General features: G+C 53.2%; 3 protein-coding genes and 1 long non-coding RNA gene across 12 annotated transcripts; 1 reads left to right on the forward strand and 3 right to left on the reverse strand.

Moving 5' to 3' along the window:
• Positions 1-1559: 1559 nt before the first annotated feature.
• DEF6 (DEF6, guanine nucleotide exchange factor) lies at positions 1560-12937 on the reverse strand. Of its 2 annotated transcripts, none has more exons than XM_015299006.4 (11): positions 12811-12937; positions 8838-8978; positions 7225-7410; positions 5095-5322; positions 4785-4931; positions 4549-4657; positions 4172-4470; positions 3560-3726; positions 3162-3360; positions 2477-2567; positions 1560-2359 (listed from the first exon to the last, which is right to left on the reverse strand). In XM_015299006.4, the coding sequence occupies exons 1-11, from the start codon at positions 12904-12906 to the stop codon at positions 2145-2147; spliced, it is 1878 nt and encodes a 625-aa protein (XP_015154492.1). In that variant the 5' UTR covers positions 12907-12937; the 3' UTR covers positions 1560-2144. The 2 variants fall into 2 exon arrangements, with proteins under 2 accessions (XP_015154492.1, XP_418019.3); XM_418019.8 differs by having other exon boundaries at positions 7225-7440.
• A 926-nt stretch (positions 12938-13863) lies between these two features.
• Positions 13864-23302, reverse strand: ZNF76 (zinc finger protein 76). 7 transcript variants are annotated; one of them, XM_046904304.1, is made up of 15 exons: positions 23210-23265; positions 23025-23105; positions 22758-22924; positions 21092-21172; positions 20283-20351; positions 19944-20131; positions 19258-19374; positions 18754-18829; positions 18312-18437; positions 17795-17974; positions 17368-17601; positions 16836-16975; positions 15850-16002; positions 15627-15740; positions 13864-15280 (listed from the first exon to the last, which is right to left on the reverse strand). In XM_046904304.1, the coding sequence occupies exons 3-15, from the start codon at positions 22828-22830 to the stop codon at positions 15176-15178; spliced, it is 1656 nt and encodes a 551-aa protein (XP_046760260.1). In that variant the 5' UTR covers positions 22831-22924; positions 23025-23105; positions 23210-23265; the 3' UTR covers positions 13864-15175. The 7 variants fall into 7 exon arrangements, with proteins under 7 accessions (XP_046760260.1, XP_024999547.2, XP_046760261.1 ...); XM_025143779.3 differs by lacking the exon at positions 22758-22924 and having other exon boundaries at positions 23210-23302; XM_046904305.1 differs by having other exon boundaries at positions 21682-22924; positions 23025-23265.
• Positions 23303-23516: 214 nt separating this feature from the next.
• On the forward strand, positions 23517-27196 carry RPL10A (ribosomal protein L10a). 2 transcript variants are annotated; one of them, XM_418020.8, is made up of 6 exons: positions 23517-23542; positions 23752-23826; positions 23900-23980; positions 24299-24447; positions 25495-25667; positions 26995-27196. In XM_418020.8, exons 1-6 carry the CDS (start codon positions 23538-23540, stop codon positions 27163-27165), a joined length of 654 nt encoding a protein of 217 aa, XP_418020.1. In that variant the 5' UTR covers positions 23517-23537; the 3' UTR covers positions 27166-27196. The 2 variants fall into 2 exon arrangements, with proteins under 2 accessions (XP_418020.1, XP_015154500.1); XM_015299014.4 differs by lacking the exon at positions 23517-23542 and having other exon boundaries at positions 23768-24221.
• On the reverse strand, positions 27005-27615 carry LOC124417412. The gene is made up of 2 exons (XR_006932177.1): positions 27568-27615; positions 27005-27285 (listed from the first exon to the last, which is right to left on the reverse strand). It is a non-coding gene; the product is annotated as an uncharacterized LOC124417412 (long non-coding RNA).
• Between the last annotated feature and the right edge of the window lie 246 nt (positions 27616-27861).

Raw genomic sequence — 27861 nt, forward strand, 5'->3', positions numbered from 1 at the left:
ATGTTCTGATGAGTTGCTTTTAAAGGACGTTAGTGCAGCCCTAGAGCTGGTGAGAGGTGATGGCACGGTCACCCCCGCATGCCTCCTGGGGTCATAGAGCTCTTCTGACAAAGCAGAGGTTGTGTGGAGGTGGATCTTTTCCTCCTGGCATAGGTGTGGCATGGCACCAATCCCAACACCGATCAGGGAAAAGGTTGAGCTAATGGGCTGATGAAGGACGGTGCTGCCTCCCATCAGCACATTTCCACCCAGCCCATTACATTCCCAGTTGCACACTCCTGGTACCTTCCTCTGCCCGAAGGTCTCATGGGGCTGCAACTGCTGCGCTGGGGTCACCTGGGGAGCTGCAGGGATCAGTGCCACACCTTGATACAAGAAATGACGTACGATGTGTCATGAAGGTCCTGCTCTACCAGAAAGCATGTGGAATGGAGAGACCCTGTGCTCACGTGGAACGCTGGAGTGGCACACTGTCACATCAGAGCCAAGCAGAGACTCCAGGTCTGCCTGGAGACTGCGTGGGGTTCTCATGGCCATATGGCACTGCTCAACATCCCAGCTCCTTACAATGCCCCACAGTACCCAGCACAGTGAGGAGGAGGAGGTGAGGCGACACATTTGACCTGCCACAGCCCCTGGCTGGCAGGACAGGTCCCCGAGGCCGTCACCACGAAGGCTGCAGCCACCCATGTCCCCTCTGTGCTGCGTGGGACCGGGGCACAGGGCCACTGGACACCCCCACAGACACACAGAGCTGCTTTGTCTGGGGGCAGCCACGTCATGCACATGGGCCTGCAAACACAGCCTCTCTGTGAAAATAACCGTAAGAAAAGAGCACTGCAAAAACCAGGGGGAGGAAGAGCTCTGTGAGCAACCGCTCAAAGCCGCACCAGTATGAAATAGATTGCAATCTCCATAACGAACTGCAGTTAAACTGCACCATGAGCAACTGTGATCCTGGGTTTGGTGCAGGGCTTGCTAACGGTGTTTTCAGAACACACAGGACCGTATTTAACAGAGGGCCTTGAAAAAATGAAACTCCATGTTTGTGGGTTTTTTGTGTGCAAGGAGGTTGGCCAGACGACTTTTGGCTTTTGTTCTTGTCTTTTAGGGAACAAATTAATTGAAGGAGACAGACCAGGCTGACATCATTGAAGGGAGCTGACACATCCACCTGCTGCCAGAGCAGAGCCAGCCCTGCTGCCTCGGGAATCCTTTCTACTGCCTTCTGCAGGCCTTGGACTGGACCTGAAGTGGGACTCTGAAAAGGGACTCCTGCAATTCAAGGGTGAGGACATTAGTCCAGAGCACCGGACTGCTCTGGAAGTTCCCTTCCTATCAATTAATTATAAGGAGGTGCTAGCCTTCCCAGAAGATACCCATTGCCAATTCATCATCTTCTCTGTCCCTCTTAGCCCTCCTAGACCAAACCACACTCCACTGGGTCTGTTTTCATTGGCTGGGCTCTTTTCTATGGTGGGAATCTAAACTGTGCGCTGCACACGAAGCAAGTCAGGTTCCTGCAGGGCCACAGACGTGCAGGGAATAAGGTTAATGGGTGAGTGGCTCCAAAAGCTTTATTACTTCTTGGTTTATACTGACATCTATGCGACTCCAGTGACTTAACAACCACCTTCAGGGAATGCACGTGTAGTTAAGGACATCTTGGTCCACCTGGTCATTGCCAAAAGTGCCCTTTGTGTGGGGGTAGTGAGAAGGCACCGCTCAGTCCCTAAAGCTGCCCTGGAGGCCCCTTTTGAGGACAACAAGTTAAAGGGCACAGTGGATGATGCTGCTGGCACAGCCAGCAGAAACCAAGGGGGAATGGCAGTCCTGGGCCACACAGTCCAGACCCACTGGTGACATCTTGAGGCAGTGTTGAAACCAGTGTCTGGTGTGCAGGAAGGTGAGTCCAGACCACACATCTGGACAGCCCAGAGGAGGAAATGGCCCTACTGCCTTCTCCTGGCATTGGACTGTCTGAGCTCTTGGCACGTTGTGGCTGCAGCATGGAGCATCTCTGCTCTACGTGTAGTCAGTCACCTATAGGCTCTGTGCTGGTCTCTGCTGGTCTCCAACGTGAGATGACCGTGCTGACCAGGCCTGCTGGGCCCTGCAGCTCCCTGCTGGGCTCTGCCATCCTGCTACTGGTTGGAGGCCTCTGTGGCCATGGTGTCTGCATCCGAAGATGGCAGTGGGCTGCTGCTCCCGCCATTGCTCACGTTCTCTTTACTGCTTTCCCTCATGGGGTCACTGCCTTTATCCTCTACTTTCTGCTTGAGTTTGAGGGAGGAATCTCTCCGGCACATGAGGGGTGGGTATCCAGCAAAGCCTCCTCCACTCATGTTTGTACGTTTGTCTGGAAACAGAATAAAAAAAAACAATTGTCTGTCTTCTCTGAGTGTCCCAAAGAAGGAGACAGGGTAGGAGAACCAGCAGCAGCACTGAGCTGCGTGTCATGGGGAAGGTTTCTTACCTCCTGGCTCAATGGGGTGCATCAGGCGGTTCATCTGCACGTTCCAATGCTTGACGTTGGTGCTGGCCTGCCGCAACTTCCGCTGGGCTGCCTGCAAAGGGACAGAGGAGAGGTGGGCCCAGCACCACTGGCAGGAGTTTCCCTTCCCCAAGCCTGGGCTGGAGGCTCCCTTGAGGATGGAGGCAGCACACCCTCCTTTGGGTCTTCTGTTCCTCCTGCTCCCAGCCCTCCCTGCTTCACGTGTTCCCAGGTCTGACATTGCTGCTCTCTTAGGGACACGCCAAGAGCCAACAAATCACCCTATGGCACAGCTCAGAAAAACCCAGAGCTGTGCAGTGAGGAAATGCCAGCATTTTCTCCAGCACCCACCCCGTCAGCAGACTTCTCAAAATAGCATCTGCCAGTGCAGCAAAATGGGGGCAGAATGGCCACAGCCTCTTTCCTGCTTCAGTGGCTTTGTGAGCTGATCACCAGCCTGGCACAACTCTGCAAACCTTCAGGAACAAACCTTGGGACTGCTTTCCCTGCTGCAGCTGATGTAACGCCTGAAACCCAGCCTGGCTGCAGAAGGTTGCATGACAGCAGGTTCTTGGGCTCTCTCCAGCATGGAGGTGACTCAGGGGAGGCCTGGAAAGTCCCCTGGGTCTTGCACTGTGATAGGAAGAGGTACTAGGGTGATGCTCACCATGACGTCTTGGTCCACCCGCTGCCTGTTCACTCTCACTTCTTCCAGCTGCTTCTGGGCCTCTTCCAGACACTTGTTCTTGTTCTCCATCTCCTGCTTGAGGACTTGCTTCTCCAGCTGAGTTTTGATGATGTATTCCTCCTGCTCCTCCTTCAGTTTCATCAGCTGCTTCAGCTTCTCCTCTTCCTCAGCTAGCAGCCTGCCAAGAAAGCGCATGAGGTGAGGACATCCCTCTGCCGCTTCATCCATCAGCTCCCCACATTCCTTCTGGCATCAGAAGCACGTTGGTTCCCCAGGGAGCAATTGAGGACAGCTGGATCATGCTGGGGAGCATCTCTGACAGCCCCGCCCCTGGGAGCAGGGCCAGTGGAAAAGATGCAGGGAGGCTCTGCTCCTACCTGGCCTGTGCGTATCTCACGGACTCCTCGTCGTGCCGCGCTTTCACCTCCTGTTGCAGGGCCTCCTGGAGCCGCTCCTGCATCTCCTCCAGCTCCATGATGCGCTTACGCTGACGCTCAGCCTCCTCTTCCTTCAGGACCATCTCTGCCTGCATGGAGGCACGTGCCTGCGGCAGGGAAAGGAGCTGTCAGGGTGCCTGGGGCCTGATGTCCCACATGCCATGAGGAACCCATGGGGAGAGCTCCTGGACAAGGCTGTTTCCCTGCTCAGAGGAACGCTTCTTGAGGAGCCAGCATCAGCTACAAAGACGGAAAGAGGCTCCCTAGGCAGTCCAGCAGCCTCTCAGCTTCGTGCACCCTCAAGCAGTTTGTCCACATCTCCTTGTTCCTTTGGTATCATGTGCTGACCCTCTGTCCCTTGTCCCATGTCACACACCACTGCGCATACCACCACCACCAGAGGTACCAGCAGTGTTATTGCAAGAGGAGAATGTGCTCCTAAAAGCTCTGTCAACCCTCCCTAGGCTGACCTGGCCAAGGGACAGAGATGGGAGCAGTCGCCCCACAAGCGACGCAGCCCCAGTGCAGGACCTGCCTTAGGTTTACCCCCACCTGCTCGGCTTCCTGCAGCTGGATCTCCAGGGTCCTCTGCATCTCCTCATGCTGCTGCCTCCGCCGCTGCTCCTCTTCCTGCAGCAGTATCTCTGCCTGTCGCTGGGCCTCCTTCAGCAGCTCCAGCTCCTGCAATTTCCGCTCCTTCTCCTCCTGGAGCTGCTTGAGCCGCTGCGTCTCCTCCTCCTTGGCCGCCTTGCGCTGCTCCCGTTGCTCGCGCTGCTCCCGTCGCTTCTGCTTCAGGTCTTTGTGCAGGGACTTCTTGCCTTCAGCCTGCAGTCGGATGGCAGTCTGGATGGCTGCATATGGAAAAGGAGGATGTCAGGGGGGACATGGGATGCTGGCGACAGGACACAGAGTGGGTATGGTGTACGGACCTAGCGTCCACTCCTGGCGCTGCCGGGTGTCAGAAGCGCTCATCTCATACGTGCGGGATGAGGTCTTCACGCAGAACATGCACCTCTTCCCATCCCGGTCGGGCAGCACCTGCAGGAAGAGGACATGGGATGGCATCACTTCCATGTAGATGGGGGACAACCAGTGGGATGAGGACCAAGAAAGACCCCCAGACACACTTGGGAGGTGTTGCCCCTGCTGTGAGCCCAGGCTGTACCTCCACGCAGCAGTGCTTGTCCAAGGTGATGCTCCCCTTCTTTTCCTTCCGTTCCTCACTCATGTAGTAGGACAAGGCACTGGGCTTTAGCATGAACCACCGCTCCGACCAGTTCCTCCTCAGCTGGCCCTTCTTCCAGAGATAGCCCTGCATGCAGGAGACACAGGGTTCAAAAACAGTGTGGGGACAGAATGGGTGGTTGTGTAATGACATGGAAACCACATCCTTAACAACTGGGAGAAAACCAGAAACATCTCCCAGAGAGGGGCCAGCTCTCTCAGCCATGCCCCAGGACATGTGGGCTCCTTGCCTGTTTGAGCACATCCTCAATGACCTCTTGGTACACCTCCTCCACCGCCATGCTGATGGCTTCCTGCTCGATGCCCCGCAGGAGCCGTCCCGAGTTCACCATGTCCAGGAACTGCCAGACCGTCAGGCCTCCCTGCCCCTGTGGCTCCTGGGACAGGCAGTCGTCCAGCTCACAGGAGTTCAGCTCCACATTCATGGCCGTGCAGATCTTTTTTAGCAAGTACTCCACCTGTGGAGACAGGGAGCTCAGCATTGTGGAGAACTGAGAGCCACCACATAACCACCGACTTGGACCAACAAAACCCATTCTGGAGGACCTAAAACCACATCCCTTTCCATCCTGGAGATGCAGGAGCCTTATCATAAAGGTGTCACCCCTTGGGATGGTTCATCGTAATGGGCAAGCTTTTCCAGGCTCAGGACACTGATTTTGGGTCAGAGCTTGACCATCGCATGGAGGCTTTTCCTTTTCACCACAAGGCCTACATGCTTTTGGCTTGTTTGTCTAAAGAGAGAGAAGTCAATGCTTTAGGTAGGACTTCCCAGCACTGCTGTCCCCACATAGAGGAGGGATAACAGCCCTGACCACAGCTGGAAGGAACAGGGAAGGGGTCCCTGCAAGGGAAGTGAACATCATTTCAAAACTATCAACTGCTTTCAAAATAGAATTGTTGAAGATAATGTATAATCATAGAACTATGGGATGGTTGGGTTGGAGGGAACCTTAGAGATCACAGAACCATGGGATGGTTGGGTTGGAAGGGCCTTTAAGACCCCCTGCCATCAGCTGGGTGCCCCCCACCAGCTCTGCTGCTCAGGGCCCCATCCATGATGTTGGGCACCTCCAGGGATGGGGCACCACCACTTCCCTGGGCAGCCTGAGCCAGGGCCTTAAAACTCCCATAGAACACAATTTCTTCCTCATATCTCATCTAAACATTTAGTTTAAAGCCACTACCCTTTGCCCTATCTTCCCAACATAATGTCAGGACAACTTAGTTTGGTACCTACAGAACTTGAGAGCAAGGAGGGTAGGTGACTGAGGTGTGACACAGCACTGCCCCCTACCCAATGGGATTTCCCTCTCTCCTCATCTATCGAGGGAGAGGGTAATAATTTAACTTGGTTTCTTTTTTCTTTTTTTTTCTCCTTTTTTTTTTTCAGCTCAGCTCTGTGAGCAGAAGGATGATTCATTTGGGCTGGGGAACAGGAAACACCTTTCCTGGGGCGCAGGAAGTGCGGTTGCCTTTGTACATCTGCGCACTACTGCACTTCTTTTCAGTTCTTGGTGCCTTTTTTTTGTTTGTTGGGGTGTTTTTTGTTGTTTTTTTTTTTTCCATTTGTTTGTCTGTTGGTGCTTTGGGGCCGCTCACCCATCTGAGCTCCATCCTCCATTGTTGCAGTGGGACCTGGTGAGGCTGCTGTTGGCTTTGGCGCTCCCCGCCTCTACCAGCCAGCTCATGGGGCTTCCACCTGACCCCTTTCTGAGGAGGAGGAGGAACGCCTCCTCCTCCAAATACTGCCTGGAATTTGGGGATTACCACCAGTGGCCCCGGCTGCTCACACTTAACTCCCTGGGTGCTGCTTAGGGGCTGAGTTCTTGGTGGCAACAGACCCGGATAGGGATAGCTGGGTCTGCTCTGCCACTGCCTTTATGGGGAGGGACATGAGCTGAGCACCTCATCATCATCACAACAACACATTTAAATTGTTCCTCATTATCTTTTTTTTCTCCCCCATGGATATCAGGAGAAGCCCTCCAACACCACGCCCAATACAACTGCTGGGTGAGCTGCAAGGGCTTTACTGAAGACACAGTTGGAGCTGAGCTTTGGATGCTCTTTGGTTGACAGGCTGAAGGCTGGCACATTTGTTTCCCAGCTACCTCAATTCAACCATGGAGGAATGCTGTGGATCAGCCCACACCACATTCTCCAAGACATCGTTCCTCTAGAGGCTTCAGCACCTCAGAGGGTTCCTCCAGTCACCCCCACTCCATGGGCACAGCTGCTCCCCCCACCCCGAGGCACCATATCTTGCAGGATGTGATGAGGCAGCTCAGGAAGGATGTGCTGGGGAGTGATAGTGGGACATGTCAGCCCAAAGCGAGCCCAGGAGAGGCAGCTCCTACCTCATCTGGCACCATGATGAGAGGGTATTTGTCTTCAGACAGAAAGTTGAAGAGACACCAGAGCTTGAAGGCATCCTGGTGAGATACAACGCTATTCCCATTCCGGTCAGGCTTGTAATTTTTCTTCGCTGTCAAAGTCCAGCAGAGCTCATCAAAGTTTTCTTTGACAAAAGCACCTTCCTCCACCTGCAGACAGGACCCAGGCTGGTGAATGTGCTGCAGGATTGCAAGGGGGAAGGCTGCAGGGAGGGCAAGAGCTCCAAACCGGAGGTCTCCTGTCCCTGCCAGCACTGCTGATTTGCACGAGCAGCAGGGCACTGGCGTGGGATGCCAGGACAATTCCCCAACACAGATCCCTTACACAGATTATTTTAGGCATGGCAACCGGTAGGGAAGGCACTACAGGCACCTGGGCACCCTGGCATATCATCTGCCTGGTAGCTCAGCCAAGGGCGCTGCACATGTGGCAGTCATAGAATCAAACAAAGAATGCTTGGGTTGGAAGTGACCTTAAAGATCATAGAGCCATGGGATGGTTGGGTTGGAAGCAATCTTAAAGATCATAGAATGAAGGGATGGTTGGGTTGGAAGGGATCTTAAAGATCATAGAACCATGGGATAGTTGGGTTGGAAGCGACCTTACAACCCCTCCAGCCCCACTCCTGACATGGGCTGGGTGCCCTCCACCAGCTCAGGCTGCCCAGGGCCCCACCTATATCTATGGCCTTGGGCACCTCCAGGGATGGGGCTGCGGTGCACTGGCAGAAAACATACCACAAAGCATAGCCAGCACCACTGGGCTTCCCCAAATCTATCTGACAAATGTCCGGGTGGCTTTGGGTCACTTTCCTTATCCCATCTGAACAAAAAGAGGAATTGAGGTTCAGTGAAGGGAAGTGCTGTGCCGCAAGCAGGCAGCCTCAGAGGAAGGCATGATGCCTCCATTGGCCCTGTTGCCCGTCTACAAGTTTCAGAGGCCGCCAAAAGCCTTCGTAAGGGCTGTGCTTGAGGCGTCACTGCTGTGCTGTGTCACTGGAAGGTGGTGGGGATCAGACCCTTGGCCACGTCTGGCCCAGCATTTCCCAGCTGTGCAGACAGCACGTGAGCAAACCACAGTCTGCAGCAGCAGAGCTGGAGCAAAACCTCGGGGTGCTGGGTACCAGGAACAGCTGAGAGCCCCACTTACCAGGAAAAACCGCTTCCCCTCTCAGTCTGCCTATGGGATTTTATTAGTGAGACTATAAGGCAGTTTAAAGGTCATCTCCCAAAGAACCACGTGGGAAACTGCAACGGTTTGGGCTGCTCTGCAATGGGAGGGATGGGCTGTGCTGGGCTCCCTAACACGGAGCCCTTTTGGGAGGCAGCAGGGAGGGAAGGGTTACGGCCCCTTTGCTGGGCCCCAGCGTATTTAGAGCATGCAGTGGAAGAAAGCTGTCAGCCCTCACGTGCCTGGAGGAAACAAGCACTGAGCTGCACCGCATGAAACAAAGGTGCTTTTGAGCCACGGAAAAACAGAGAAACACCTCCAGCTCCCAACCTGTCCTCCTCCAACTCCTCCTTGTTCACCAAACTCCCTGCCCTGCCCTGCAAACCAGGGGGGGGACGCAGCTTACCTTGTCCAGGATGTATTTGTTGAGGTAGGGCATGTAGCCCTGGCTGGACACCGGCCCGTCGTCGTCATCACGGAAATGCTCCTCCAGCGCCACGGGGTCGTGGGGGATGCACAGCACCGTGTACAGGTTGTGGGACAGCACCTGGTGGGGCACGAGGGGGATAGCAGGGTGAAGCCTGGGGCTGCGGCACCCCTAAAATCCAGCCTTAAAAGTCAGCTGGAGAGAGCCAAGAGCGCACTGGGAAGCAAGGATTTTCTTATGTTCATTTCTTTCCTATGTTGGCACGTGGAGAATCTTTTTTTTGCAGACATTACAGAGCAAACAGGACATGCTTCCATCAAGATAAGCCGCCCCGAGCCGTGCTGCTTGGCAGCTGCCCTCAGCAATGTCTTGAAAAAAGAAATAATGAATGCACCCAACCCGCCGCCGTGCTGTAATGCCGCGCTGCCTTCTGCAAGGGTGTCATCAGAAGATGCAAAAATGAAAATAAGATGAAGTTTAAAACAAATGAAGATGAAGTGCTGTTGGCAGGGAAGGCAGCCAGCGGAGATCTGCACGCACGCCATCTCCAGAAACACCACAGGTATTGGGTTTAGAGCAGATCCCCCCAAACAAAGCTCACTTTGCAACACGTGAACTTTCCACCTGTTGGGAATTTGGAGGCTGTCACCATCCTTGAGCTGCCAGCAAGCAGGAGGTGCTCCATGGAGATGCCCAAGGTGGTACAACGCGGCTTGGATGGACAGCTCGCATCAAGGCGATGGGGCTGGAGATTTCCTCCCAAAGGAGAGGAGCTGCCAGGGGCCACAGTGCTGCACAGCTGGAGATGGTTCTTGCCCAACCGGATTTTCTCTCTCATTTTTCCCCTCTGGATTGATGCTATCAGCAGGGCTCCACCCGGCATGCAGACACCACGAGGGCTGTAGCCCCGAGCACTGCGCTGCACCCTTTGGGGTTTGGCACTGCCCCCGGGGCTGCGCAGGGGTGGGAGAGATGGAAACGCCCTGAGAATCCAGAACAAGAGCAGGGAACCATGACTGTGCGCTCCCCTTCCAATGCAGGGCTCTCATCCACAGCCCTCAACTCTCCAAAGCCACTGTCCTGCTGAGCACTGCCCATTGAGCCACAGGGATGTGCCATGGGGATGAGCCCACCCCCACGGGGGGGTCTCACAAGTGCACCCAGCTATGGCTGGAACTCTGAGCCTCCCATATGCCCCCACACACTGCAAAGCACACTCTGCTTGCTGGAATGGTCACTTAAATATTGAAAGCAAGACAAGGTGGGGAGGAAAGCCCCAGCCAAGGATGCAGGATGTGTGAGGTCAGGGCTACCCCAACCCTATGGGGACAGAGGAGGGAGGAAAACACCCCGCAGCCCTGACACAGGGGAAATAACTGGGGGCCTGACAGAGGAAGGGATGCTCTGGCCACTGAAGTGCAGCCCGCAGAGTGCTTTGGTGACGCTGCCTTTCCACGCTGCGCAGGGGTGGAGGGGACAGCTGCAGTCAGCCCAGCACCATGAGCACCCCACATCCCTCCCTGCCACCATGGGGGTGGAACACGTCACAGCACCGAAGAATGGCAGCCTCTCATCTTCTCCCCCGTGGGAGATGCAGCAGACGATGCCAGGGCTGGGGGTGACCTTTGGGATCAGAGTGTGGCTCTGCGTAACTGGCACAGATCCCACACGGATGGGTCTCTGGCACAGCACAGGGAGCTGTGCTGCTGCCTCAGTTTCTCCCCTTTGCTCAAAGTTGCTCCCCTTTGCAGGGAGCCCAGCCCAGGGAGATGCCTCTGCCAGCAGCAATAGGAATGTGAGGGGAGTCTGCATACCCCCATGGTTCAAGCACAGCCCTATGGGCTCCCCTCCCCAGGGGAGATTTTCACCCAGCTGAGCTGCTCTCAGCCCTCTTGTTGGCCAAACTGCCAGCACCAGCCTGTGCCAAGAGCCCTTTGTGCATTCAACAAGCACAGGAGCTTCAGTCCAAGCCATGTGGCTCCATCCTGCCTGCCCCAGGGCATGGTAGCGGGCTGCGGTGAGCCTGTCCGGTCTCCAGGGCACCCACCATACCCTGAGACCTACACAGGTTGGGGGCTCTGCCTCCCAAAGAGCACAGGATGTGTGCCCCTGTCCGTCCGTCCCCCAACACACAGCCTCAGGACCACCAACTCCCAACCACGTTTCCTTGGGAAGAGAAGCCTGGAGTATGATCAAGTCCTGTTGGGACTGCCCCAGATTTGGGTTTGCCAAAGTTTTCCAGCAGCATTTCCAACCCCGAGCGGCGTGCAGCTTGAAGGCAGAGCTCGTGGCAGCATCAAGAAGTGCAACGCTGGGAACAGAACACCCCACATCTCTCAGCTCATAGCACTTAACCACAAAACTGTCCTTCCTTCCTCTGCAGATACCCACCTATGTCACAAGGACGTACACACACAGTTTCTTGCACAGGAGCAAGTACGTGCAAAGTACTCAAGCAGTAGGAGTGCATGTAAAGAACACCGCTGCTGAACCCATCGTGGGGTGGGCAGCCCTAAATCCTGCAGCAAGCAAAGACTGGCGATGATGGGCAATGGAAATGAGGGGTGGAAAGCTGCTGAGCGTTGAAACACGCAGTGGAACAAGCACTGCTGGGTGTTCCCAGCACCGCGTGGGCGTGCAGAGCCTCTCCTGCAGCCACGTCCCCATTTTGGGCCAGGTGGGAGAAAAACATGAGGTAAATCTGTGCTCAGCTCTGGATTAAGTCACCGTGGGGATGCAGGGCTCAGCCTTTGCACGAGGGGCTCATGGCTGCATGGGCTCTCTAGGAAACTGCTGTGAAACTCAGTGTCTTTGTGAGCTCAGCACCACCATCCCCGACACAGAGCTCGTGAGATGAGTGCTGCACATGGTGACATTGGTGCTTTTGGAGCAAGGTGTGCTCCATTGGGGCTGGCATTGAGGCTCAGCACCTGTCCCTGCCTTGCTCTGGGATTTTCCTGGATTTCTTCAGGTATTTCTCTGCTTCCAGGTGTCAAAAAAAAAACCAAAATGGCACACACAGCCGTCTGCTCTGAGAGCCTCCAAGAGGAGCCCAGCCCCATTGGGGTCCCTGCAGCCGGGCAGCAGGTGGTGCCATGCAGGTTCCCAGCTCCCCATTATCTGCCCTGGGGGAAGCCCTCGAAAGCAGGAGGAAAAAAAGAGGAGAAGAGATTTCTCTGTGGGGTTTCACAACGCATCTCCGAGGCTCCTGATGCAACACTTCGCCGTGTTTTGCATGTTTCTAACTCAGGTCCCTTCCCTGCATTGCAGCCCCAAAACAGCACATCCATCCCCGCGAGAACCGGGCCGAGACTTCAAGCAGCAAAAAGGAGTTGCAGCGTTTGCAAAGGAAAAAAAGCTAAAATAATTGCTGTCTGTTATCAAAACCTGGTGGATTTCACCAGTCCTGGAGGCAGATACATGTGCTTTATACGTCTTCTGAGGACGGACCGAGCTCAGAGCCTTCAAAAAGTGCTGAGGGGGGTGAAGGGGAGGTCGGCATTTTGGAGCAGCGATGCGTTACTGCTGGCCCTGAGCCGCATTTAGAACCTTCTCCCTCCACCTTCCGACCCTGCGCTGCACAGGAAGAGGCACCATGGGCGCATCGGGGTGAGAAAACAGCCCGAGTTTGGGCTGATGGGTGGGCACAGACAGTGTAAGAAACCAAAGCCACCAAAAAATCCGATTTCTCCCCCATTTTCACACTGAAAACACATTCAGACGTTCATTCTTTGCCATCCCTCTCCCCCCCCCCCCCCCCCCCCCCCTTTTATTTTTAATGCTTAAAATGGAGGTGAGGCACAGAAGGAGAACTTTGGGGCGCCGCGCGTTGATCAACAGCGCAGCCCTTCACCCCCAGCACTGAAACTCTGCGGGACCCCACGGGCTGCAGAGTATCCTCGGAACCCCACAGCCCTCCCCGAACCCCCCCCCGGCTCCCCCGGTTACTCACTTTGAGCTGAGATTTGGACACTTTGCCGCTCTTCTCCACGTCCAGAGCGGTGAAGGCGTACCAGATGGACTTGAGCAGCTCCGCTCGCAGATCCATGGCTACAGGCGGCGGTGACAGCGGCTGCTCTGTCAGCGCTGTGAATCCGGTTTCAGGAAACCGACTGCTCCGAGAGCCCCGAGCGGCCGCGGCCGTGCGCGGAGCAGCAGCGCCATCTGCGTGGGGCGCTCCGCGGGGCTCCGCGCTGCGCTCCCCGACGGCCGCGGAGCGCTCCGGGCACCGCTCTGCTCACACCACCGCCCCGGGGAACGCTGAGTGCGCGGAGCGCAGTGGGAGCGCACGGAAAAGGGATTCGCAGGGATTCGCAGCCCTTTGCCGGCTCAGCTTCAGCGTTTGGGAGCAGGAGAGAAGTCCCCTCCCTGCCTAAAATAGCAGCTTCCTCTTCTTGGGGTGAGATGGAGATCTCACCCCCCCTCCAGCAGCAGGGGCTGTTTGGGAAGGACGCAGCCCAAGGAAGGGGAGCAGGGCTGCAACGCGCTGCAGGTGGTGGGGCCGGGGTGTCACGGCCCACCCTTCCCCACAGAAACCTCTTCCTCTGCAAAAGCGAACTTCCTAAGTACATGGGGCAAATAAACACGTGGTTGCTCACAGCCTCTGCTGCTGCTCTCTTTACTGGCTTTACCCACAGGCTCTCACGGGCACAGATGCTGCCGTTAGCCTTGCTGGGCAGAGGAAGCCAGCCTAGGTCTCTCCCGAGCAAAGAGAGTTGTGAGGACACACTCACAGATGTATTTTTGTGTACTAAGTGGCATCATTCCCTAACCTGAAGTTTACAGGAGCGCTTGGAGGAGACAAGCACAAGGAGCACCGCTTTTAAGCACCGGAGAGGCGCTGTGAGGCTGCCACTTCTCACCCCTCAGCGCTGTCCTGGGATGATCACAGCTTTGGTAGAGCACTCAGCCAATTCAACAAAACCTCCTGCACTGCCTTAACCCTGACACCTGCAAAGTAACAGAAGCTCCGGAGACTGAAAATAAAAAGAAAAAAAGATTATCGTTTAACTTTAAAAACAGAACTTTTAATCATCCAAGTTGAGCTCAGCCCCCAGCAAATACAGGATCCCCACTGCTCCACAGCACTGGGTCTGCCAACACAGTTTGCTTGAGTGGTATGAGATGGGAGAATTCCTGCCACGTGCTCAGTGTGCACCCATGGGGACACTGACTTCCAGCATCAGGACTCACCCAGCGCTGGGCAGCCCCGGCTTCCTCTAATGGGGCTTTATTGCTTTGCTGCCCACTTGCTCCTTAGGCAGAGGGGTTGGCAGAAAAGGGGAATGCTGAACCATTTTTAGAGGGAGGGGACAAGAAATGCCTCTCCAAAAAAAAAAAAAAAAAAATCTGCATTCCTAGAGAGCTGAAATCTTTGTAGCTCCTTATCTTCTGCAGGAGACCAGCAGGGCTTGGAAATCTTAGGCATGAAGTAAATAGAAGACACTCTGCCATACCCTCTGGAGTAATGGGGCAGGGGGACCCACAGACCCATACCTTGGGAGAAGGGGAAGGGGGAAAAGGGGAAAAAAAGTAGGGAGATAGGCCTAAAAAAAAAACCCCAAACAAGGGCAACGAGCTAAGGGAGAAAAACTCATTCACTAAATATGATATCGTAATGCAAGATAACACAGTGTAATACAATATAACTGGAATTGAGGCTAATCAATCAAATAAAATTAGAGAGTAAGAGTGTCCAAAACCAAAGGCCTTACTCTAATGCTGAAGGTGAGACAGCCAGGGAGCACACACTGCAGAGACGAGCAGTAAAGAAGAGGAGGCGTCTCATGACTTGCAAACAGTTTTATCTTTCCCTCTAAATGGAAAATGGAAACAGAACAGTGGAAGTCTTGTAAGAGATGTAGTTGTTTTTCTCTTCTGAGAACCAGGTACCTGGAAATATCAGCAGCCCACGGAACAGGAGCATTAACTCTTTAACTCCCAGCACACTACATGATGTTATGATGTGGAATACTGATAACAAAAATCATAAAACCATGACAAGTGTCCATGGCAAGGAGCAGGAAAGCTGCTGCTCTGAGCCCAGGAAAACAGCAGAGCCTCCAGCAGCTGTCACAGACTCTGCTCATAGAGAGAAGAGCCCTTCTGGCATGGTCACCCTGGCAGCCCAGCACTGCCAGCACTGGCTCTCACTGCCTGGTTGCTGCACATCACATGCCAGCTGCTCTCAGACTCCTTCCCTCACTCTTATACTGCACATCTTCCACGTGCCTGCTGGCCCAGGTCCTGCAGATCCTGATGCACCCGTGAAGAAACGGGCTCGGCTGCTCTTCCTGCCTGGGAGGCTCTGCAGGGTCTCAACAGCCATTTTCAGTCACAGCTGCGTCCAGTGTTACAGGTTCATGCTGGATTGCTGCTGCTGCCATGCTGATGGCATCCTCCAGGCTCTGCTGCTCTTCAAGCTAGGGGAGGAAAGACAGAGATAACTGCCCTCCCAAAAAGTGTGCTCAGGAAGGTTGGCCTTGCCCCAGAGGACAGAGGTGTGAGGGACTGCCAGTGGAGCAGAGCAGCAAAGCAGAGAGACACTGCTGTGATGGGGAAAGGCTGCTTATGAAAGAACATTCTGCAACCCATGCAGGGCATGCCTGCTCTCCTCCACATGCAAGGCATATGGGAATTAAGGAGCAAGCAATCTGGGCAGGAGGAGACACAGCAAAGCAAGAGGTTGAAGTCAGTGAGTGGATGGGGGTGTACACAGTGAAGATGGCAGGAGCAATGCTCAGTCTTGCTCAGGGGGCTGTGTGGTACCTGCACTGCAATGTGAGTGCCATTGGTGGTCGCCAACAATGCCACCTGCTGATGACAGAGGGATGTGATGGCTGACTCTTCAGACACAACTGCCCCAGAAGTGACTATGGTAACCTAGGAAAATTTAAGACAAAAGACAATTGTGTCATAAAAGAAAGTGGGATTCCCTCCTAGCAGGCAGTCCCTCTGCAGGGAAGAGGGAAGGCCTTGCTTCTGCCCGTACCGGCTGTGTCTCAATGCCATCAGCGTTGACCACAGTCATGGTGTGCATGTCACCACCCACAAGCTCTTCCTCGGGCATTGCGAGGGCACTGCTTTGTATCACCACACTGACTGCACTGCCCAGGGCCTGCAGGTCTTCCTGTGACAAGCTGATCTGGATAGGACAAAAGCAGATACTCAGCCAGGCTGGCTTCTCAGGAAGCCTTACACAACATCTGATTTTAGCAACAGAAAGGCTAAAATATTCTCTCCTTCTCATGTGCAAGACCTAAGGCACAGAGAACTCCAAGGACTTCGCCCAGAGTCACAGATAGAATCAATGGAGCCCTCACAGATTCCTGGTCTCCAGCTCACTCCCTTCAGCAAGACCTCCCTTCCCATTTAGCATCTTCTCTGTGGGCTCCTAAGTGATAGCTCATGCAGGCAGCTCCTCATGCTAAGAGGAAACAAACTTCATTCATGGCAGCTGCTTCCTCTGCCCCAAGCCACAGAAGGTTTTCCCAGTCACCACACAGGCAGTTTGTGCAGGGAAGTATGTGCAAGAAAATCACTGCTGTTTACAAGCTACAGAAAAACAATCTCCAAATCCAGCCTGTGTCAGCAAAGAGTGGGAGCTGCCTTCTGACAGCTGTGCAGGAGGTGAGGGCTGGCAGGCACAGCACACAAGCCCAGACAAACGCCTGTGAGACCCTGTCCAGCAAAGCAGGTGGTGACCAGAGGCCTGTGATTTACCCTTCACATCAAGGCTCCAGCAGGGGATAGGACTGTAAGGGGGGAACCATCGAGACAGACAGAGCCCCAGGGTCCGTTTTACACAGAAAAAAAAGCCTTATAAAGAAGACCAAGCTGAGATCCGGCCCCCAAGGTGACATCCTGTTTAGTGGCTTCAGGAAGTGCCTAAAGGGATGCAGAACAAGCTAGGGAGAGGCAGAACCTCACTCAGGTAACTGCTCTCCCTCAAGCGCTGGAGGCTGTTAATGTCCATACCTGCTCTGTCTCATCCTGAGAGATAAGTGAGACCTCTGTAGGCATACCATCATCATATTCCTCTTCATCCTTATCCTTCTCCATCTCTGATGGGAAAGCAACATGCTGGCTCTCCATGGGGGAGCCTTCTTCAGCAGCAACTAAGTCAGGGAAAGCAAAGAGTAAAATGGGAGAGTGCAGGAAAGTGCATCTGATCCCGGGAACTACCTGGTCATTGAAGGGCCAACAAAAAGGAGCAAAAGATTGTAACAACAGCCCGGTGTAAGCCTGGAAAGAAGGACCTTTATCTCTCCCTGTACTATAGAGCAGGATGCAATCCATTCTCAAGTGATGACATACAGCTAGGACCACAGGGAGAACTTCACTCTTGGCTGTGACATGAATCTGGGCTTTATGAGTGAGGTGGACAGCCACAACACAGACTCAGGTCTGAAGAAGGACAGCAGATGCAGACCCTTGCTGCCATCTGTCTCCCCTCTGCCACAGGGCATGACCCAGGCACACTGCAAGTGATGTGGAAGTGACTGCTCACCCTCCAGCTGCTGCTGTTCACACAGGAATTCTTCGCTCTCCACTGTGGCCTCTGGCTCACTGCGGCCGCTGCACTTGTGCGTACCCAGCGTAGATTTCTGGCTGTAGGCCTTCCCACAGACCTTGCAGGAGTAGGGCCTGCTGCGTGTGTGCACCACCTGGTGCTTGTAGAGGCTGGAGTACTCCGTGAAGCACTTTCCACAGCCCGGCACAGGGCAGGCATATGGCTTCTCCCCTAGGGCAGAGGCCACAGTACAGAGCTTAACCCACTCGCCCTCATCACGCCCTGCACAGAGATTCCCTAACAAGAGGGAATTTCTGCTCCAGAAATGATCATTTCAGTCCCAAAGATTTCCCAGCTGCCACACGCCATCAGTGCAGCTGACTGGGGAGGAGCTGTCTGTCTTTTCACCCTCTCCCCTGCTTACCTGTGTGAATCCTTATGTGGTTCTTGTAATTGGTGACGCTGGTGAAGCTCCTTCCACACATGGGCTCTGGACACGTGTAGGGACGCTCGCCTGTGTGCGTTCGGATGTGAACCCTGAGGATGTGGGAGGTGGTAAAAGAGCGGTCGCAGTACTCAAATGGGCACTTGAAGGGACGCACCCCTGCAGTGACAGAGTAATGCTGATGAGAGCCCTGCCAGACCGCAGCTGCTGGGAGTGCCCCATACACCCATACCCCTCCACAGTATGACACCAATGAGATCTCGGACCAGTCCCAACCAGAAGTACATTTCCCCCAGTAAAACTGGCACCCTTATCCCTTTCACTGAGCTGTTAGTAACCGAGTTGAGAATCCCCAGTGCTACTTCTATTACCCAGCTACATCCATCTGAAGACAACATCAGCTCTGCCTTGCCTCACCCAAGATATAAAAGGCTGAAGCAGTACTTGATCTTGGAAGCCCGTTTGATAGGGAGCTGAGTTCTCTTATTCTGCTCACCTGTGTGTGTCCGGATGTGTTTCTGTAGATCGCCAGAAGCTCTGAAGGCTTTGCTACACGAGTCTTCTGGGCACTTGAATGGTTTCTCACTAGTATGTATTTTCATGTGGGTCTTCTGCCCATACGCTGCCCAGTAAAGAAACCACAAAATTAATTTTACAGTGAGAAGGAACTAACACTGCAAGCTGTGTAACACCCCTCAGTTCATGCACACGTCTATCCTGTGTTCACAAAGCTGAAGGAGAAGAAATATCAAAAGAGCCTCACAACGCCCCTGACTACTCAGCTTCTTCTTTTAACTCCTTTACTCTGTCTGTAATCAGTTCAGTCCTGAGCAGCCTCCCATATTGCAATTCCTTATCAGAAGGCGTTAAGAGCTGATATTCTCAAGGTGATTTCGATAAGACTGAAGACAGAATTTTCACATGAGAGAAACTGTTACCTGTAGCAAATGTCTTCCCACAACTTGGGAAGCGACATGCATATGGCCGGTCACCTGTATGAGAACGTTCATGTACCTGGAAGAGAAAGCAGGGGTCCTCTATGATCCATGACAAAGGGGTGAGGAAAACAGCATGGGGAAATCTAACAGTTGCAGAGAATCTGAAGTTCTCTGCTGGGTTTCGTATTGGCCAATTAACAAACCTGTCTCTTTCATGGGACAAAGCCTCTTCTCAATGATATATTCCCATTTGATTTATCCTGAATTACGGATACTTTTTCCTGGTTCTTCAAGGTTAAAAGCACCTCCTTAAAGTCCTCAGAGAAAAGCTCACTGCAGAATGATGTGCCAATGCCACAGGGTATCCTGACCTTTCCCCTGAAATATTTGACCTTTTCCAAGGGAGCATTTCCCTCTCCCTTTGTATAGGAATATTCTGATCTGGCACTAGAACACGGGGGCATATTTGGTCTGCACACTGTGACTGCATCTTAGCTGCCTTACCTTCAGATGTTGGGCAGTGGTGTAGATGCGACCACAGCCTATGTACCCACAATGGAAAGCTTTACGGACAGGCCGTATCCTCTTCTCATTGCTGTGCACTTCCTGCTCCTGCAAATGCTGAAAAGCCAATGAGTGGAAATTAATTCAGCCAGCCACCACAGCAGCTGCCACCAAAGCCCATTCAAATAATTTCTTTCCTTGCCATACATATGCAGTCCTTCAGTTGTCCCCACAAAAGTGTGTTTCTACAAACACAGCTTGCACACTTATGGTGCAACACAGGTGACAGAGCAGGGTTCAAGGAACCAGCATTTCCCATTCCTAGCTCACATTTCCTACCTTGGAAAAAATCTGAGCTGTATCATAGCAGCTCTCTGTTTTCCCAAATCTGTGCCTGCAGTGCATTCAGGGTAAAAGGCCCAGCACTCTGTGGGTATTGGCTGGGTGGTGCAGAAGGAACCTGCCACATTCCAGGCCTCTGTCAGCCACCTGTCAGTGGTGACACCCACAGAAGCCCTTACCTGTTTCTCAAAGTTGGCACTACTTTGTGCACTACTTCGTGCACTTTTAATTTGTACAGAAGCGCAACTTAAAGGACACAACTTAAACTCCAGGTCAAATGTGGACTATCACAGTAGTCCCTCAGTGCTGCTCGAAGACTATTAAGGAACCAATTGCATCCTCACCATGTTGGCATACTGCTTTAAGTCATTAATGGTCCCGACATCAAAAGCATCGTCATTCTCCTCTTGCCCAGTTTCCGCCTGCACTTCCAGGATGGGGCTGTCGGGGAGCACAATGGCAGGAGAATGGATGTTGGTGGTGGAGCCATCCTCTGGCTGGACAGCCTCTGAAGTGCTGGAATCAAAACCTTCTGCAAGAGAAATAGACAAAATCAAATGTAGAAGAGCTGCTAAGAGTAAACCACTCTTCACCTCTGCAGGCTACCTCCAGCCTTGGAAATCTGCAACACTTCAGCAGCTTTTGCTCCAGCTGCCAAGAAAAGAATGGGGAATATTCTTTACCTTTAGATATGTAGGCCATACCCCTGTCTTCTGAGACTACTGGCTGTCCATCTTCAAAAGCTACAAAATCTGAAAGAAGGGGAAAAAAAATCCAAGCACATTACTGGAAGACTCAGATGGGGTGGAGGCAGTACCACATCAGTTCCTGAACACTGCAGTATTCATACCCAGAGAGGCACACAGGGCAGGGCTGCCTGCTTGTGCTGAAAGTCAACCACAACTATAGTTTGAAGACAGCACCTGAGCCCCTCATCCCTAAATGTCAAGGTTTTTCATGTTTCATGAATAATTTTATGGCATCTCTTTGGCTCTTTGAGGTAATGCTCAGCAATTACATCATGTCTCAGGTGTACGACCATGGTGACATGGCTTCCAATAATCCCTACCCTCCCTCCTCAAAAATCTAATCCAGGAATAATATATTATCTTATGGCTCACAGGAAACTCCTGCCCGACTGCTCCTAGGTAAAACAAAATTTGTTTGGGCTCTGCAGTTAGCAAAACCACAGCACACATTACTGGCCTCGCTTGTAAATTTGTAATCTATGAAACTGATAATGTGTGTGAGAGTCCACAGGTGAAACATGTAATAAGCTTTGCTTGCTGCACTAGCAAATTTAGCTTCTTATCACATTGCTAAGAACTCTGCAGGAAACCACATGTTCTTTGTCCTTTGTAATTCAGCCTCAAAACGCTACACAAGAAAACCCTATCTCAGATGGGCTCAAAGCTACAGCACAACTGTCAAGACACAGGTGGTTTCAGTCACACCAGCATCCTTCTAAGAAAGGTGAATGTATGGTTCTCACCTTTCTGAACTATCACTGGATGGATGTACACTGTGTTTTCATCTTCAGTTTCAGTGACTTGCTCTTCAATTACCTTTTCACCTGAAACAGTTAAAAACAATGCCATTAGCACTGCCTTCAAAGTCCACACTGGTCTAATGAGCTGTCCCCTTTCTTTGTTGCACCTTCTCAAGGAATACAGTCATGCAGAAGGCAGAACACTTGAATGTTGCTATTTATCAAGCTTTCCCTCAAACAACCATAGAAGCACTTATCTTCCCAGAAAAGCTGGATCCTCCCTTTCCTAGATGGGGAGGTAAAAGGCAAAGAATCTCAGTTATCACTTGTTTACAGTCACTTGTTTGAAGCAGAAAAAACAAAGTATGCAAAGTACTTTGGCTTGAAAGTAGAAAGCAATTATACTTCTGCTGGAGAAAACTCAACTGGGAGCTTTTAAAGGCATCAGCAGGGCCTGAAAATATATTTTCTTCTATGTTGGTTGGGGACCAACACTTGAAAAAAAAAGCTTTGGCTTGAAGGGATCTCAAGCATTACTTTCTTTGATGAATTGTGAAGAGTGGACTCTTAAAAATAGTGAAAGTATGACTTACTCTGCAATATTTTAGTTGTTGTTTGATGCAGAGAGGACATCGCTCCATCTTACTCAAATTGCTTTCAGCACATGCAAAGTGTTTGCTGGGAGAAGTCACAAAACCTAATGGTTTTCAGCTGCACAAATTTAATAAACTTGCAGTGAGTTTACACAGAAAAGTAAGTGAAACAGCAATGACCAGGAGATGGAAAATCCCACTCTGTAGACTGGGAGATGGCACATTCCTTTCCTCAGGAACAGCAGGTGATGAAGAAAGGAGCACCTTACACACCCCAGAATAAGGACAGGGGTTGAATTTGGCACTGATATTGCATTTTAACCAACACTGAGGTCAGCATCCTTTTGAGTGAGAAAAGCTTTATTGGGAACCAAATGCTATGCACTTCAGTGAGGTCAAACATTCTGCTTAGCTTCAGGGGTCCTGCAGGCCATACAGGGAACTCCATTTCCCCAGTCTGAACAGAACCTCAATTCTCTACTTTAACAGCTCTCCTATCTCCAAAGTTTTATTTCTGAAGCAGAGACGTGCTTTATTCATGGATGCATCTCCTGTGTGAGGAAAAGCTGAGAGACTTAGGACTGTTCAACCTGGAGAAGACTGAGAGGTGACCTCAAAGTTTGCAAAGATCTAAAGTGCAGAAGTCAAATGGATTGGGCCAGGCTCTTTTCAGCAGCGTGCAGCAGCAGGACGAGGGGCAGTGGGCAAAAACCAGAACACAGGAAGTTCTGTACAAGCAAACAAAAGAACTTCTTCACTGGGAGGGTGACAGCACAAGAACAGGCTGCACGGAGAGGCTGTGGAGTCATCATCTCTGAAGATATTTGAGACCTGCCTGGATGCTTTCCTGTGCAACCTACTGTAGGGAACGTGTTTAGCAGAGAGGTTGGACTCCAGAGTCCAGAGGTCCCTTCCAACATCTCTGATTCCTGCACAGTCTTCTATGCCAATCTAAGTCAGCCACAAGCATCCCATAGAAGATCCATGGCGGTTTGCACACCACGAGGGCACTTTATCTCCAACTTCACGGGGTCGTTAAGAGACTTTGAGACCTCACAGCCCAAAGACTCCATTACCTTTGACAGCATGCTGGACAGAGGCTGCTGTCCCATCGCTAAGGGTCACTGTCTGCAAGCCCACGCTCTCCATCGCGCCCTGGCAGCCTCAGACACGAACCTCACTTTGCTCAGTGTGCTCTCAGCAAGAGGCGTGCGGCACGGCAAGCTGCCTTCTCTGCTAAAACCTTAAATAAAAGGAACAATTCGCCTTCAGTTCTTCCTCGAAGTCTGCATGCTTACTTTAAAACAGTGACTGACAGTCAACAACGACAGCTCAATACCCACCTCCCTGTGGGGCAGAACACGGCCTGAGCCCCCGACGGAGCTCTCCACAGAGCAGAGCCCAGCGCTGCCACAAGCCGGGCTCTGAGGGGAGAGCGGGTCAGGCCCAGCCCGGGGCGGTACAGCGGCTCCCCGGGCCCGGCCGCCCCTCCCCGCTCTCCCCGTCAGGCCCCCCGCAAAGCACCGACCTGAACGGACCCTGGGAACCCGAGTCCGCCGCCCGACCGCCGCGCACCGTGGCCCCGCAACCGGCATAGCGACACAACGCGCCGCCGCACCTCAGCCGCTTCCCGCGCTATATCCAGGTTCCGGGGCCCCGCTCCGGAAGTGGGCTTCCACAGCGACCGGGTTCGTGCACGCGATCTCTCCCGGCCCCCTCCGCCACTTCCTGACCTCACTGCCACACTGCGCCACTCCCAGCATGGCGCCGGCACTGCGGAGAAAGCTCGCGAGATCTCGGCCATACTTATACCGCGCGGGTCGCCCCGCCCCGCCCTCTCCGCCTGAACCGCCGCCATGAGGTAGGTGTGGGCGCTCAGCGTTATCCGCCGCCATCCGCGGCCCGGCCGCTTAGCAGGGGTTGGGTGACCGGGTCCGATGGTGGGGAAGGGGGTAGGAGGTGGGGGAGGGCGCGGATGGGGCTCGGGGCCGGCTGGGGCTCGGGCCTGGTCCCCGCTTCGCGGCCTGCGCTGGGCCCGCTCCTGAGCCTGCCTTATCTTTCCCCCCGCAGCAGCAAAGTGTCCCGCGACACTCTGTACGAGGCGGTGAAGGAGGTGCTGCAGGGCAGCAAGACCAAGAAGCGCAAGTACGAGCCCTGCCCTGTGCCCGGCTGAGGCCTCGCGCCCCGTGCAGGGCCTGACCTGGAGCTCTTCCCTCAGGTTTGTGGAGACGGTGGAGCTGCAGATCAGCCTGAAGAATTATGACCCGCAGAAAGACAAGCGGTTCTCCGGCACCGTCAGGTTGGCCATCCTCCTGCTCACACCCAGCCTTCAGCCCGCGGCCCTCGGCCAAGGGCAGCTTCCCTGCTGCAGGCCGCGCTGCTGAACGCCCCGGGTAGTTCAGACCGTCACCCCCGAGCGGGTGCGGCTGGACGGACCCCCACCCTGGGTCTTAAAACATGAGGGGAGGTGCGGGGCGCTGCCCCCACCGCCCTGCCCCAGAGGCAGGTTCTGAGCGTGGAGGAAGATGTGAGGCGCTGCGGTAAGGTATCTGCACGTGGGTCCCTCTGAGGTGCGTGGCGTCCATGGCACACCGGGTAATTCGGGCTCTGTCCGCAGGCTGAAGTCGACCCCACGGCCCAAGTTCTCTGTCTGCCTGCTGGGGGACCAGCAGCACTGCGATGAGGCCAAAGCGGTCGAAATCCCTCACATGGACATAGAGGCTCTGAAGAAGCTCAACAAAAACAAGAAGCTGGTGAAGAAACTGGGTGAGTGGGGTGTGGGTCGGCCTCTGGGTGCCGTGGCTGGACCTGTGACAGCGGCTTTCCCCATGCTCACGTTCCCGTGTCGGGATTAGCTGCAGAGAACAGAAAACTGACCACTGCCCTCCTGAAGAGTAGGATTCTGTCTAGGAACTACCCAGCAAACCTTACAGCCTCTTGCAGTGTGGAATACCTGGCAGGTCACTGGTGTAGGAGTGCAGTGATTGCCCTCTTCCAGGAGGAGAGGATACAGGAGAGCTGTTTCTATCTCCTTGAGAAGTTATCTCCCTCATCCAGTGTGCCGTAACTCTTGATCAGGGAAAGGGAGTGCAACAGAGCCAAGTAGAACTAGAGGTAAAACTTGCTCTAATCCCACAGAACTGCAGTGAACGGAATGGAGTTGGCTTATTTTTACTTATAGCAGATAAAACCTTTCCTTTCTACAAAATCAAAGTCATTTTGATGGGTATCCTGAGCAGACAAGGAAAGCTTACCATTCAGTTCTTGGAACCATAGGAGGTCGGGAAACAACATAGGATATAGTTACTGTAACCCAAGGTCTGTGGCATCGTAGAATCATGATAGAATGGCCTGGGCTGAAAAGGACCATAATGATCATTCAGTTTCAGCTGTGTGCAGGGTCACCAACCACCAGACCAGGCTGCCCAGAGCCACATCCAGCCTGGCCTTGAATGCTTGCAGGGATGGGGCATCCACCACTCTTCTATTCACATATGCACAGAATACAGAAGGAGAATCCTGGTAGGGCTCCAAGCGTCTGTAATGTGGCTTGACAAATGCCATGCATTTCCGGGTAGTCCTCTATGTAAAGTTAATGGGATTGCTGTCAGGACGTCAGGCTCTGAGTCCTGGCAGGTTTGGCTGGTGTGACGAGAATGGCTTATAATGCAGTGTGAGGGAAAAGGCAGGGCTTTGGGAACATGAATGTGCGTGCGCTGGGGGACATGCAGCAGTACAGTCTCACCTGAGCTGTTGGTTTCAAGCTCTGGGGTAGAGCTGAGAATACTTCCTTACCTACTTCTGTTCTCACAGCTAAGAAGTACGACGCCTTCCTGGCTTCAGAGTCCTTGATCAAGCAGATTCCTCGAATCCTGGGTCCGGGTCTGAACAAAGCCGGCAAATTCCCTTCTCTCCTCACTCACAACGAGAACCTGGTGGCCAAGGTTGATGAGGTCAAATCTACCATCAAGTTTCAGATGAAGAAGGTAAAGAGCTCAGGACTTGCAGCTGGCAGCTGCTTACCTGCAGGGCGGTGTGTGGTTGGTGGTCACTTGGTTGTGGCTGCGATCTCTGGTCTGGTCTGTAGGTGTCCCTCCAGTGTCTTCCAGCAGCTCCTGGTGAGGAGCCTCCAGCGCTCTGCCGGGCAGCAGAGGGACACAATCACCAGAGCATTCAGCTGCTAACTGGGAAAGAACAATTGATCTGTGGTTAGTGGAGCTTAGAAAAGTGATTAGGAGATGATCCTGATGTTTGAGTGCTGAACACAATTGGTCATAATTAACACTTCCAGTAAGTGGGTGACATGTGCAGGGCGTGGCCCTGGAGCCAGGCGTGCCCCAGTGGGTTTGTGCACGCTGCCGTGCTTTGGCAGAGGCAAGTTTGGGACTTGACTCTGCAAGTGAACTTTGCAGCAGCTCTGTGGATGTCTGAGCCTACTGTCAAGAGATGTCAAGGCAAGCCAGCTCCCTAAAACCAAAATAACCCTGCTCAGGCATTTTAATCTCGTGACAGTGGTCTAAATGTGACTCCTGGGTATTATTCAGAATTAGCAGCTCTGCTAGCTGAGGTGTATCCTCAGACTCCAGCTGATCTGAGCCCGAAGGCACAGCTGGAAGGACACAGTAAATGCAATAGTTTTTGCAAATGCTTCAGCATTTTAAGTAACAGAGCTAATGATGTCCTGACGCTTCTCTTGTCAGCCTGCTCGTAAATCCTTTTGTCTTCAGCCTGTGGGGAACATTGACTTACAAGCTCCTCTGCAAAGCTGGCAGGCAGAGGCTTGGCCTCTGTGTGTGTGTGTTATGTGCAGAAAGAAAGGGCTGGTGGCTGGTGCCAAAACAAAAAGTGAAGCTGGCGCCATGCGTAGCAGTGAAGTTTGGAGCTAATAGTCTGTGCTGAGCTGGGTTAGCAGTTTGCAGGAAACGTGCCAGTGCTGCCTGGTGAGTCAGGCATGGGATCAGTTACATGAGAGGTCTGCTCCTGCTTCCCTACCAGTTCAGAGCAGCACGTTGTATGTCCCTCCCAGCTTCAGGAGATGGGTGCTTGCTGCCTTCAGTGAGCCACCTTTGCACTCTGAGGACGCCAGCCCTGTGCCAGCTGTTACTCAGATTGCATCCAGATGCTTCCAGACACATTCATGGGAGCCACATGCCAGACACAGTGAGCTCTGTAGGAGCACACTTCCACGGATAGGCTGGAGAAGTTTAGGTGCAATGACAGACCACGGGGCGTTTTGATCCCTCGGTGAGCTTAGCTGGCACTGGGTTGTTCTGTCAGCCAATGCATAGGTGACCGTGGTGTCCCTGTCCCCAGGTGCTCTGTCTGGCTGTGGCTGTTGGTCATGTGAAGATGACAGAGGACGAACTTGTCTACAACATCCACCTGGCCATCAACTTCCTGGTGTCCTTGCTGAAGAAGAACTGGCAGAACGTGCGTGCTTTGTATATCAAGAGCACCATGGGGAAGCCCCAGCGTCTGTACTAACTGGGTGGCAATAAACTTTTAGGACATCTTACAGCTGTGTGGTTGCATTCCTCCAAAGCTTATTGGGTAAGGCTTTCTGAAGAGCTGCTCACTTCCTTGCAGCAAGAAAGGTTTTGAATGCTGTTAAATTGAAAGGGGCATGAATTCAGGGGAAACAGCAGCCTTAAATTTGCACTTGAGTTTCATAAGTCTCACAAGGAATCAGCTTCTGTAAAAGACGAGCTTGTCACCCTGCATTTGGAGCAGGAGGGGGGGGCCCATTCAGTTAGCAGCCAACACAAACAAAATTGGGGTGGTTACCTCAAAACTAAGGAAGGGCTCAGTGCCCAAAACAGCTCCTGCACACAGCAGTCATATTACAGCCCCAGGGCTCCCCAGCTCACCCTCAGAGGGCTCCCTTACCTTCTGCCATCCCAGAAACTGCATCCTGCCAGCTCTCAGAGTGGGGGCTTATGGGGCACTCACATTTTATAGGGTTCTGCTGCCCTTGCAGTGGCCAATGGCTGAAGTCAGGGGCTGCACAGCAGCAGCTCATGAAGACTCGATGGGTCTTCCAGCTGTCCCCCGTTACATCAGGATTGGGAGGTGCTGGGGGTAGGAGGGGGGGGTTCCAGCTCAGCAAGGGGTTCCTCATTGGCTCTGCTTTGCTCTGCAGAGAAGCGTGAAGTAGTTCCTGTTCAACTCAATGTTCTGGGC

This window comes from Gallus gallus, chromosome 26 (genome assembly GCF_016699485.2).
Source record: "Gallus gallus isolate bGalGal1 chromosome 26, bGalGal1.mat.broiler.GRCg7b, whole genome shotgun sequence".
Lineage (NCBI taxonomy): Eukaryota > Metazoa > Chordata > Aves > Galliformes > Phasianidae > Gallus > Gallus gallus.

Coding starts and splice junctions, on each gene's coding strand:
- DEF6 (XM_418019.8), bottom strand. CDS start 12,906: ATGGATCTGCGAGCGGAGCTGCTCAAGTCCATCTGGTACGCCTTCACC. Junction 4,658..4,784: donor ACAAGCACTGCTGCGTGGAG/GTACAGCCTGGG, acceptor CTCTTCCTGCAG/GTGCTGCCCGACCGGGATGG. Junction 3,727..4,171: donor AGCTGCAGGAAGCCGAGCAG/GTGGGGGTAAAC, acceptor TCCCTGCCGCAG/GCACGTGCCTCCATGCAGGC.
- ZNF76 (XM_025143777.3), bottom strand. CDS start 23,276: ATGCCGGTTGCGGGGCCACGGTGCGCGGCGGTCGGGCGGCGGACTCGG. Junction 20,352..21,091: donor TCCAGTGATAGTTCAGAAAG/GTGAGAACCATA, acceptor CCCTTCTTTCAG/ATTTTGTAGCTTTTGAAGAT. Junction 19,375..19,943: donor TAAAGCAGTATGCCAACATG/GTGAGGATGCAA, acceptor TTGGCTTTTCAG/CATTTGCAGGAGCAGGAAGT.
- RPL10A (XM_418020.8), top strand. Junction 23,827..23,899: donor AGCAAGACCAAGAAGCGCAA/GTACGAGCCCTG, acceptor CTCTTCCCTCAG/GTTTGTGGAGACGGTGGAGC. Junction 25,668..26,994: donor TCAAGTTTCAGATGAAGAAG/GTAAAGAGCTCA, acceptor CCCTGTCCCCAG/GTGCTCTGTCTGGCTGTGGC.